The 12,787-nt window shown below is 38.2% G+C and overlaps 2 protein-coding genes across 2 annotated transcripts; both read right to left on the reverse strand.

Moving 5' to 3' along the window:
• Positions 1-1,130: 1,130 nt before the first annotated feature.
• On the reverse strand, positions 1,131-4,318 carry LOC135596983 (serine/threonine-protein phosphatase PP1-like). Its single transcript, XM_065089335.1, has 4 exons — positions 3,965-4,318; positions 1,928-2,487; positions 1,655-1,846; positions 1,131-1,417 (listed from the first exon to the last, which is right to left on the reverse strand). Exons 1-4 carry the CDS (start codon positions 4,158-4,160, stop codon positions 1,394-1,396), a joined length of 972 nt encoding a protein of 323 aa, XP_064945407.1. The 5' UTR covers positions 4,161-4,318; the 3' UTR covers positions 1,131-1,393.
• Positions 4,319-6,493: 2,175 nt separating this feature from the next.
• LOC103969963 (E3 ubiquitin-protein ligase IPI1) lies at positions 6,494-12,256 on the reverse strand. Its single transcript, XM_009383598.3, has 4 exons — positions 11,892-12,256; positions 10,535-10,704; positions 8,550-8,608; positions 6,494-7,044 (listed from the first exon to the last, which is right to left on the reverse strand). The coding sequence occupies exons 1-4, from the start codon at positions 12,145-12,147 to the stop codon at positions 6,636-6,638; spliced, it is 894 nt and encodes a 297-aa protein (XP_009381873.2). The 5' UTR covers positions 12,148-12,256; the 3' UTR covers positions 6,494-6,635.
• Between the last annotated feature and the right edge of the window lie 531 nt (positions 12,257-12,787).

Raw genomic sequence — 12,787 nt, forward strand, 5'->3', positions numbered from 1 at the left:
AGGATAAATATATATATATATATATATATATATATATATATATATATATATATATATATATATATATATATATATATATATATATATATGTATGTGTTTATATTGACATGTTATTTGTAAATCAATGTGTGTAAGACTCGAGCACCACATAGATAAACTCAAATTAAAATAGAACCAAAGTCGAGTCAATCAAGAAACGAAGCCGAATCAACAATTTAGTGGTTCCGAACTTAACCAGATCAAGTTTTTACAGTTCAGTTTTAGATCCTAGAATATGTATTCAAAATCAAAATTGATGATTTCAAGTCGATTTTAAATCGATAAATAATTCAATATTTTGCCAAATGATAAATCTATCCCTTCTAATACCTTAATAAATGACTAATTGGATCGATATTTTAGATAAATAAAAATAAGCGATCTTGATTTCAAACTGGAATCAAAACCATCGGATTCTGAATCAAAACCGAAACCCACTAAGAAGGGACTGATTCGATTCCGATCCAACCCATCATACCTTAATAAATGTCAATGTATCAAGAGATGGCAAGGGTAAGAAATGTCACCCAAGTTTTCAACAAGATTCGTTTTACCAATCTATATTAATGTACTAACTAATCATTGACATGTAATGATTCTAAAATAAAGCATTCTACCTTTTTCTACGGTGATGTTGACTTTCTAAATAGTACTAAGACTAATATAAAAAAATAAAATTGATACATCGGGTCAAATTAGAATAGAATCAGACAATCAAGAACAGAAGCCGAATCAGCTGCTCACAGCATTAAATTGAAATCAGGATCCACATGGGCACAATTATAACAAAAAATTTTGGACGGTGAATTCTCAAGCTAATTAATTATCATCCTTACCCTTTGCATAAGAATGTAGAATGTGCCTAAGCAAACCCAAGTTGGATGAAATAATAAACAAGCAAATCAAGCTCAACACAGAAAAGGTTAAATGTATCTTATTTTGTTTGAGCTGTTAGCTAAGCAATGGAAGGAAGTGGCCCCAATATAGTTGCCAGGTTTTAACTGATTACTTACTTCAAAAGCAAAAGCTATTGCTTGGCCACCTTTCATCTTAAGCACTAAAAAAGGTCTCAAATTCTTCCTAAAGAAGCATGAACCTCGAAATCAGTCTCTTATAATGAGCCCTCCTACATACATGTGCATAGGAGGGGGGGGAAATTGTATAGAATTGCTGTACAACAAGGAGTCGAATAATTTACAGATGTTTGCTGGCATGACACACAAACTTCATCTTCTAATGGTTCAAGAGCATGTTGAATGCATTTCGGGGCCTTAATGCAAGCTCCAGTTGATCCACATTCACAATAACCTGCCCTCCGACCCGAGTCACCCTCTAACGATTGACTATGGAGACATTAAACCTGTCCACCTTGAGATGGCTGCTTATTCGAAAACAGAATAACTGATTAGTGTCTACAGAGTAAGGAGAAGTAGAAGGAAAATTTTAACTAGCTAAATTTTTCTACGATCCTCAAAGAGAATCATTTTGTCAAACATATAACACCAGGAACTTGCTTCAGGGTGAAGAAACCTGTTATTATGTCCATGTTCACATAGAAGTCACTGGAAAAACACAAATCATCCCTAAGAATACAAGAATTTGGAAAAGAAGTTACCTTCTTAGGTATTTTTACCAATGCATCGGAGCTGCCCGGTGTGGCTGCTTTTAATATCTCAAATGAACATAACAGGTTTTCATCTATGCTTAATAACGCACCCACATTATCAAATTGTTCACAATAGTTTGGAGCTGAAAAAATTGTGACTAATCTTCTATGTGCGAAAAACTCATAGCCATCCTCCACTACCTATAAATATTTTAAGCATAAGCAATGTTTGCAAGGTTAACGAAGAAAAAATGTACAGGAGAGATGACAATAGTTACTGACTTGATGAGCTCGGCAAATAAGATCTAGATCATTCCTCTCCAAAAACTCAACAAGCTTATCAGCACCAAAAGTAACTGAAACTCCTCGATCACTCTCACCCCAGCCTTGTACATCAGAATCAGGATCAGACCAAAGCAAATCACAAAGAAGACCATAGTCTGGAATCTCAGTGGGCCTCGAGATATCTCGAATTTGGTAAATGTTTTCCAACTCTGGCGAAAGGCCACCATGCATACAAAATATCTTTTTATCTATTACGGCTGCCATGGGTAAGCAATTAAAGCAATCACAAAATGTCTTCCATAGCCGAATGTTAAACCTCCTTTTGCACTCATCATAAAATCCATAGACTCTATTGATTTTAGCATCTTCATGGTTTCCTCTTAGGAGAAAGACTTTGTCAGGATACTTTATTTTATAAGCTAGGAGCAAGCATATGGTTTCCAAGCTATATTTGCCCCTGTCCACATAATCCCCAAGAAACAGATAAGATGAATTAGGAGGGAATCCACCTATATAAAACAGCCTCAAAAGGTCAATATATTGCCCATGTATGTCACCTGCAGCATAAGTGGCATTACAGAATGTTAAAAAGATTCCCAAACCAGGATATCACTCAGGATATTACAAGCAACCGTTGGTAAATCAAAGTCCTCAAGTGCACATGCATGCTTATATTTTACGTCAGAAGCATGTGAAAAGATTACTTTAGAAAGGAAAAAATATCTTCTATTATAAAATCTGATAAAAAGCTAATGTCATATAAGTCTTAGATACCATTTACTGATTGTTCAAAATTGTAATAATTTGTCTTCATTCAGAACATGGAACAAAAATTTGTCATTGTCCAATCCTACTATTGTGCTTCGGTAATCTGCTTGTGTTAAACTATGTGAACAAATTTTAGCCAGAGGGCTGGATCTGAAAACCGAGGTGTATTTCTTTTACATCCAATCATTATCTCAGAAGCCACAAACATGATATTCTTCTAAAAGTAAGAATTCTACCAATGTCTTTGGCTTTAAGGTCCATTGGAGTGCATGAACAAAGTGACCACATCTACAGCATGTGCAAATAATAATAAGCCTACCTGATTGCACACATTCCAGACTGACAGTGAAGTGGTCACTTTGAAGTTACTTCATATAGATTGTTATCACATTAAAGCCAAGAAGCATAAGTGGATGCAACGTGAATAATCTTAGCACAAGAACCGAGTAGTGTGTATATGCAGGATGACCAACTAAAGTAATATAAGTAATATACAAGAATGCAACTCAAACTTTCATAAATGAAAGCTCCAGTAAGGCATAACAGCTGATATGGATCAAAGATAGGGAATGAGCATGGAAATGTCACTAGTTGGTTTTCCTTTTGCCAACTCAAAAGTCAACAAGCATGCATAGTCAGTTCTCCACTTGTCGATTACTCAATTTGACATTACAAGGCATGGCGATCTCCTTGTTCCACATTACTACCCCTGTTCTTTCCAATCAAAATCTTCTGCATTACTTCCTCAGTCTCAAGCACAACCAGGTCTTCTACTAACCAAATTTATTAAGAAACCTAGTTAGAAATTTGGTTTCTTCCAAAGTTGTCTCAAAATTCCCAGCCACTGTCATCTATCTTCATCTTCTTTCTGGCTCTCCACTAAACAGCAGCCTAAATTTTCAGAGTAGATAACACCAAACTATAGGTTCTAATTCAAACCTTAAGAAAATGTATTAGGAGTCTGCAAAGAAAACTATCACAACAAATCACCAGAGCAATGCAAAGCCACTCGGCTTTCGGTGATTTCCAAGATGGAACCCCTCCAAGGATATAGTCTACGTACTCTCCTATGACGGCATCAAGATGAACGTATTAGGAAAAGAAAGACCAATTAGATGCCACTATCAGAAACCCTCCGACGACGACCATACCAAAATTATCTAAATTTACCAAGGGAAAGAAAGAATTTCCAAATCCATTCGCAAAAGGCAACTGCACCAAGTTCAATTGCAGATCGACCGAGGGATGGGGAGGATCGGAACTGACCGCAGATCTTGATAGGGGCGTGCAGCTCGAGGAGGCTGGGCTGCGAAAGGAAAACCTTCTTCGCCTCGACGCAAAGCTGCCGGATCTCGGCCTCGAAAAGTTGGACCTGCTTGCCGCCGCCGCTGAGCAGCCGCCTTATCACGTCGTCGAGCACCGGCCCTTCCATGGCCCCCATCGAGGCCCTCGTCATCATCATCTTCGCGCCACTCACCTTCTAACGGTCCCAACTCCAAGCGAGTGCAACGCGTCTCTATTCGCCTTTTCCTTCGCTTCGAATCGCCTCTCTCTCCCCCTCCAAACCTACCAATTCGGGATTGAAGCGTGGGAAAACAGAGAGCTTTGAAACGTTGCCACCGCAACAAGGCGAGAGGAAAAGAGCGACGCTTATCGTTCTTGCAGGGAAGAAGGATTCAAAAGCGCGTCGATGCCACATATCCGTCAGATTTAGACCATGGGAGTTTCCTAGCCGTCAGATTAAGCGCGTGGTATTGAGGCTCTTGGTAAACGGACCCTTCCGTCTTCTCTTATCCAGAATGTCTTCCCACCGGCTCGTACGCTACGCGCGGGGACTCCTGGCTTGGTCACGCGGTCGGGCCCACGCTTGCCATCACATGATTGGTGGGCCGCCACATGATCGGGCTAATTCGACACCATTGAATCAAAACCATTGATCATTTCCAATAATTAGAATATTGGTAATGTGTTTGATCAACTCAATTTAACTTTAATTGGAAGGTTTGGGATCACAGATATGTTCCAGTCGATTTGGGATTAGTCAAAAGCAGAAAATGTGAATCCCAAGCAAGGCAATTATAATATAGGGATCCAGTGACAACTGTTAATGACAAGATTGAATAGGAGAATTGGAAGTCGGAGGGAAGCATGTGTGAGCCAGGTCTTCTTGGTTTGACACAAAGTTAAGACCTAGTTAGAGCAACTGATGAACAGGTCCACTAGGGCATGCCTAACTCAACTGGAATTAGGCCACATCACAATCCAGGTTCAATAAAATTGTTTATGGCCACCATAGCAGAACAGGGCCGTCCTTGAATTAATCAACCGGCATGTGTTTGGCTAGCTTGTGATGAGCTTTGGTAGAATCTGTATGTTGAAACTTAAATGTTCAAGGAAGGTGTATAATAATGCATCCGAGTGGCTAATTTCTCAAATCACATGCAATAGTGTGATAAAAGTATAAGAAAAATGCATTTCATCACAATATTTCTTATTTAAAAATTGACTATTTCATGCCATAACCTCTCTATTTATAGGGGTAGAATTATACTGATATAAGTCTTGTGCACTAGAAGGAAATTGCTTATGTCAAGCAGCAGTAACTTATTAAGCCATCCAGGAATAGTGTTGATAGCTTCAACTGACCTCAAGCAAAACCAGGAAAGCTTTGAAGAACCTGTTCAACCAATCTTTGCCCTTTCTATAAGAACTGTAGGAGGCTGCATAAAACAGATAGTAGCTCTCCACACCAACCACCACTCTATGCACTGCAACCACATCATCATCATCATCCTCCTAATCCACATCAAATGATGGTCGAGTCTAACCCAACCACGCCACCAGCAGCAGTAGCTCCAAGTGGTGCAACCACTTGATCCACCTCCATGTGAGTGTCATTCCAGCTCATGGAGAATAGAAATCTGTGCTTTGTTCAGAAGACACGCATAGCATGGTCGCTCTTCTGGCTTCCAAAGTTTCTGCAAAGAGACGAGGACCAATCCTTGCTGTGAGCTGTGGCTGTGCGGGCACAAAATGTAGCTGTAATCTGTTATTCTCTATAGGAATGAATCTATTACCATCATTGTGATGCCATTGAGGGTGTAACAGGAAGCTAAATTGTAGCCATGATGAAGAACAATTAATAAAAAGTTACCAAATCCATGAACACTCTAAATTCTAATGAAACTAAGCAATCCAGTCAACTAGCAATTTATTATCAATTTTTAGCAATCTTCTATAAATCATATGTAATTGTTCTCCTTCTGGACTGAACATTCAGTCAAAAAATCATAGAAGCTTATTTCTGACAACAAACAGGGAAAGCTTAGAAGAAAGCCATTGACAAAATACCACTAATCTTTTCATCTAATTCTAATGTATCAACATCACAGTAACTTGGAAACTTTATATATATCTCAAAAGGTTTAAAGAGGGCAAAAATAAAAGAACAGAACAGAACATATGCAATTATTTGGATGATGAAAACCAAGGATCTATTAATGTACTAATGTACTGGAAACTGAGAATTACTGACCTTAAAACTGTTAGGAATGCACTTCTGAAGCTCAATGTTCAGTTGCATATCAGAATATTGTGCTGATAAATCAAATTACAAGTGCTTTAGTTTCTGATCAGTTTCCTGAAAATCAATAATATCTCCTTTTGACCAAGGATACCCTCAGAATGAGTTTACTGTGATTGCATCCAGCACTTGATACAAGTATTGAAACCTACCCTGCTTTTGAGGAAGATTCACCTCAGACATCAATTTAACTGCCAATGGAATGGAACAAGTGGAGCGGAAACAATTCAGCCAGATTAGAGCGAGAATATATATGTTTTTCAGTCATCCAAGGCAACCTGTACTACAGTTGGTTCATTTACAGAAATATAACACATTTACAATCGTAACAATTCCTTCACATTAGGATTGCAGTCAAGCTAAATGTATCGATAGATGAAATGAGCCTTCTGACTGGCCTTCACCAGTAAGATGCAGGAAAGGCCTCCACCCACTCGATTCCATTTGTGCAGGCATAACAGGGTAGGGAGCAAAGCGTTCACATTCCCATGCAAAGAAATGATGTCTTCCAATGTTCTCGCCACCTACGGCACTATGGCCTGAAGAAGCTGATGGAGGAAATAAGAAATATCCACCCTGATCTGGAAGCGACAGTGGAGGTGGTGGCCCGAGGCTCCTCAAACCTCTTACTTGTGGCATACCTGTCATAAGGGATCCATGTACACTTTGTAGATTGTGATATTGGTTATGTTGATGAACACTGCCCTGAGCTCTAAGATATGGTGGAACCAAGGATTGTGCAGTGGCGCTAGAGGCTCTGGCTCTGGATCCAGATCAGTAAGAAAATGCAAGCAATGAGCATTAGTTAAAATCACAAAATGGCCAGCATATTTTTACTCATTTTACTAGAAGCAAGAAAAAGTACCAACAACAAAATGTTGTCTAAAGGCTATTCAGGTAACAAAATGTTGTCTATCCTTGGCAGAAAATGCATGTTCTGTCTACCTAAAAAATTTGTAGGGAACAGTAGAGAATGAAGATGACACGAGAGATTAGCTCGCTCTATCATGCATGTCTGGCTTGCGTCAAGATTTATATTCAGGTGCTTCACAAGGTAACCACACCAGATTTTGTATGTGTGTGTAGAACATAAATAATAACTCTTATATGCAAGTAACATATACAAGGTGGATCCGACTTGGCAACTGGGAAACATACAAGGTATTCCTAAACACAAGATAACCGAAAGTCAGACGACTGCTAAAAATCAAGTAAATAACCTAAAAATTAAATAAAAACTATTTCATATCATCATCCAGATTCCCACTATCTTCATATTCTAACTGGCGAAAATGGCACATATATAATCCTAGATGGCCAGGTTGTAATTTAACTTAGTAGTAAAAAAAGGTTGCCACTTTTTAAATATGTGACCAGTATCCACATAATTCTACTCATTAATCATGTGAGAACAGAATTGTATCAATATAAATATTTCAGAGAATGTTACTTTATTGTAGCTGGTGATTATTTTACACAAAGTTAACTCACTACCACCATTACAAGCTATCAGATAACCACGGTTTTCCAGCAAATGCTATGTAATGGGATAACCAAGTTTTTTCCAGCAAACAACTTTCACATAGACATATGCCACCACGAAAAGTAAATGAACTACAACAAGCTTTGCAAAACATCAAAGAGGCATTTTAAAATAAGTTGCATAGAGGGTTTCGATATGCCGTTGGCATGAAATCAAGAATTAGAAGGCTATTCTTTATTACAGAAATGTGAAAAATCTATGAAAAAAAGAGAGAAAAAAACATAAGAATGAAGCAATTACTTTAGTAATACCTACATACTTTATTCAAGAGGTAAACCTGCATAAATAGATTGGAAAAAATAATAATTCCATAGTTTGGATGAGTCATATTGAACAATTTGAACAATTCAGGACCACTAAAAGTTTCCTAAAATAAATTAACCAGTACAAGCCAGAATGCATCCTCACAAAATTAAGAAAGATGATGCAGGTGAAACTAAGGAAAATATAAGTTCATACAAATTGGAAACTCTACCATTGAAATTTATCCAGACAGCTTTAATTTTAACAATTTTCTAACTGAAACAGAAACAAAAAATATGGTTCTAAATTGAGCCACCTGAGATTCTGGTATCTGCTACATTTTAATCAAACTATTGTATGGTTCACATATATTAATTATAAATCATGCTTCCAGCATAGCAAATAATTAAAGCTAATAAATTATGTCTTTGAAACAAATAATGAAAGAACTCAAAACGAAATCATTTAAATATCACACTTACGCAAAAGATGATGGAATCCTTGCTAATCTACTGAATGGATGCCAATGGACTCCAAATGTCTGCATAAACAAATCAAAAGAGAACTGTATTGCAATTTCTGGAATATGTATGAATCTATGAACAATAATGCCCACTGAATAACTGAACAGATCAAACATTGAACAAAATTAAGCAAACAACAAATAGAAAGTCCTACAATATACTTTACAATAGTTTAGAAGTGCAGCTCATCAAACTTTCTTTGTTCAATTGGATCTAAAAAGATGGATAATTCGAACAAGGGTACTACTATGTGATACTAAGACTTCATCAAAGCACATCCCGACAAAAATTTGCAAAAGTCAAAAGAGAAAAGTTAGCAGGAATGCAGTGTCAGCTCAAGTAACTAGAATGCATCATATAATATGAATAGTGTAAGAAAATATTAAATCTCAAGATAGATGTGAAAAAGCGGAGAAAATTTGTCCTAGTTTGGTAATCGAGTGGCGATAATATGACAATCTCAAGAAACAGTTCAACCTGCAATGTCTCAGAAAAGGACACTTGATCATAGTCCATTTTGCAACCCAAAAAACTCTCTCAAAGTGAAAGTGAGGTTGGATTGCAGTGACATTCATGGTGTATCAAGGGTGCAAAGATGATCTTGTTGTCGAAGTAGTAAGTAACAAGCACTAAAGAAGGTGGTCCAATGGAACCCACCAATATATGGTCTGGTGAGAGTCAATGTACAATTATATCCCTATAAGAGAGGGGCTGTTTTTGTTACTTGCACCTTAATCGCTCAATGATGCACGACATCATTATGGTGCTAAGGTTCACTGTCAAAAAAACAAAAAAAACTGCATGATATGAAAAGCTCAAATGATGGATTAGTCTCCATCTATACATATCCCAAATATCATCAATTAATTTAATCTGTCATGCCTGATTAAATGCCTTCTTTTTTGGTCGAGGATTGAAATCACCACAGAGCTGAAAGTAACTTGCTAAGACGTAAGAAAGGAAGTATTGACGGGTATACATCATTCAGTTATTCAGTTAAAGAAATGATGAGATAAATGATCTTGCAGACTAAGCATTGAATAAGTCAAAAACCATGAAGATTACACATTTTTATTTTTGTCGACTAATGCTACTTTTTCCCAACTTATGACGTGCAGCATTCTATCTTCTTCCTACTGCAACAAAATGTTTCTAATTATATTAATTTATAAAACTAAGACAGTGAAATTTCTCCTTAAATCTCATTATTGTGGGGTGTGCATGCCATTCCTTTAGCTGACCCATTTTTCACGTTCTAAATAAGAAGCTAATTATCATCTAAGCCATCAACCATCAAAGCATCACGGGAAGCCACGAAGCATGTTGCAAGTTCTTGTGATTGATACAGCAATGCTTAATAATGATAAATTTTAATAAGTAATCCCCTTGAACAGATATATCACTCTCAAAAAAAGGAATATGTTAAACCGATATAAACTGGTAAGACTATCTTTATTTATCTAGCTGAAATTCTTAGGCAACCTTACCCATCAGGCTTTGCCTCATATTTTAAGAGTGGAGCATGCAAGGAACAAGATGACATAATTACTATGATAATGCAAGAGGGTAGGGTAAAACCTATGCCGTTACAAAAGAATATCTCACCCATAAATATCCCATCCTAGTCAGCTACAACAAAGCAATATAAAAAATATATTCATGTTCAGCTTCCAATGCTGTTGAGATCACATGATCTTGGAGACACCAAAAGATAAACATGGGTATGGATATTAACATGTGCAGAGAGCTAGTACATATTATATATCCATTGACTTGATAAACATAGAGATTGCTATGAAATTTGAATGATTTTTTAACTATAGTTTGTTCTAATATTGTAGATCATGGTTAATATCCATATATACAAACACTTATATATACACATTAGAGAATATATATCTGTAAGCATGTGTCTACATATACCGAGTACAAATATATATTACCGTTTCTGAATGACTAAGATTGTAGAGGTCCTCATCATGTCTCCACTCATCTGCACTAACATCCGGCAGGCAGTGAGGGCCACTTGCATAGAGCCAATCCCCTTTCTCAACTTTCCGACAATTTGGGCATTGCATCACTCCTTTAGCATTAAAAGCTGAACCAATGCAATCTGAAAGGATGCTTTCAAGTGTCAGGGTAAATTTTGAAAATTTTCTCCAATGTGAGAGGTAACTGCAAAAAAACTTGCATGTACTGCTCTCAAGAAGATTAATCGATTACAACCCAGGAGATGCACATGGCATTTGAAGTGCAAGAAGCAAAAGCCAAGGTAGAATTTTATATAGTTATCAACTTTAACCAAAGTGAAATTGTAAAAAAGAAGACCAGAGTTAGTGAAAACTTAATTTGAAGTTTCCTGGAGAATTGAAATATAAGGTAGTCCTTAGCAGATACACTCAGGAGGCAGGAAAACCATAATGATGTAAGAAAAAAATGAGGGCCTCAGAAGTAAATTAAGCATAAGCTAACATAGAAGTCACTGCCTACTTAACCAAACATGAAGTGAATAAAACAAAAGGTTGTATTATTGACAACTTGTCCCAGACCATGAAAAGTGACAAATAAGACGGTTCCTTCTTCTCAAATAGAGAGCTTTAACTCTCAGATAACGAACATTAGAAGTATTATCGAGACAATGTCATTATAATCAAGATAATTCTTAGGTTGTGAGGTCTCATCCGAGACATTCAGAGATAAAGGAAAACAGCACAACCACTCTGAAAAGAAATAGAACATGCTCCGAGGACGATGAACACTGAGGCTGATAACTCTATTCACTCGATAATAAACTAAATTTTACTTCCAGTTGCATCTAGAATGTGATAATTAAAAAAATATCTTTGACAACTAAAACATTTCGATCTATAGACAAAGAGTACTGGTACATCTGAGGTTTTTGGCTCAACATGTGTTTTAGAGGACGCATTATATTCAATAGTCTTCTTCAGATCTTTCTAGTCGAGCCCTTCAGTCCTAACCTCATCCACAAGCCTCTCGCCATCTACCGATATTATTTTTCTTAATGCAATATATAATCTACGTTCATCTAATCCCCACCTTGACCATGTAGAGGAAGAAATTGCAATAATATCTTTTTTAGGATAAACACCGAAAAGTAGTCATAATCCGTTACTCCTAGAAGTCATCGGGGCAGCAATGAAAGCAACATGGAAGCATCACTGCTGTCCACCACACTTTACGCCCTCAGATCACGAAACCGAACCGAAAAGGACAAGGTGTAGTTCCGGAAACACATAATCACGAGGACGAGGGCGAACTACAGAGGAAGAAACCGACCGAGATGGAATTGGTGACCGCACTGCAGCAAGGCCATGGACCGGGCCCCGCCGCTCATCACCGTCTCAAAGCATATCGAGCATGTGACCACCTCTTCCCCTTCCCCGGCGTCCTTCTCCGACTTCCCGAGCCCCATTCGCTCATGCCCTAACCGTCGGTACCCCTCGACCCGCCAACAAGAACACGAAGAAACACGGAACCGATGGAAACCGACACCGCTCCGAACCCTAGCACTTGGACCAGGAAATATCTCCATTTCTACCTCGGATTCGAGGAAGCAGGAAGGAAGGAAACCAGAACGGGTCGCTCTCAGAAGCCAGGGGCTTCTTTCTGCGGGGTGGGGGAACGGAAAAGCGACCCTCGTGACTCTCACCCATCACACAAGTATCTATGCGACCGCTACTGCTGCCGTTGATATATTACTACCGAATCACATGTGCGCCGCACGTGACATCGCTCTGTTTACGCATAGAAAGTTGGGTACGGAACCACCTGATGGCGGTTCCAATCTTGCGGGACCCACCGCGGCCGGGCACACGTCACACTTTGCTCTACCCGCCCTGTGATTGGATAGGAAAGACGCTGCAAGCAATGAGCACGGCAGGTAAGCAAAACGGGTAGGAGAAGTAGTCTAAGTAATTTGTGTAAAACGGCTCTCAGCATGCCAATCACAAATTAATGATCCTTTTCTTGTTATTTCAACGGTGATCGGTTTGGGTAGAAAGCTGACCTGAACCGGAAGAAGACGACGACGAAGTGACATCAGCGATCGATGAACATAATGCAACGGAAGACTGACTGCGTAAAATTCCATATGTGGGAGAGTAAACTAAACATTGGGTGAAATGTTATAAACGTCTAAAGTCAGATGCAGCAGTAAATCGAATGTAATATAG

The sequence above is a fragment of the Musa acuminata genome, chromosome BXJ1-2 (genome assembly GCF_036884655.1).
Source record: "Musa acuminata AAA Group cultivar baxijiao chromosome BXJ1-2, Cavendish_Baxijiao_AAA, whole genome shotgun sequence".
NCBI lineage: Eukaryota > Viridiplantae > Streptophyta > Magnoliopsida > Zingiberales > Musaceae > Musa > Musa acuminata.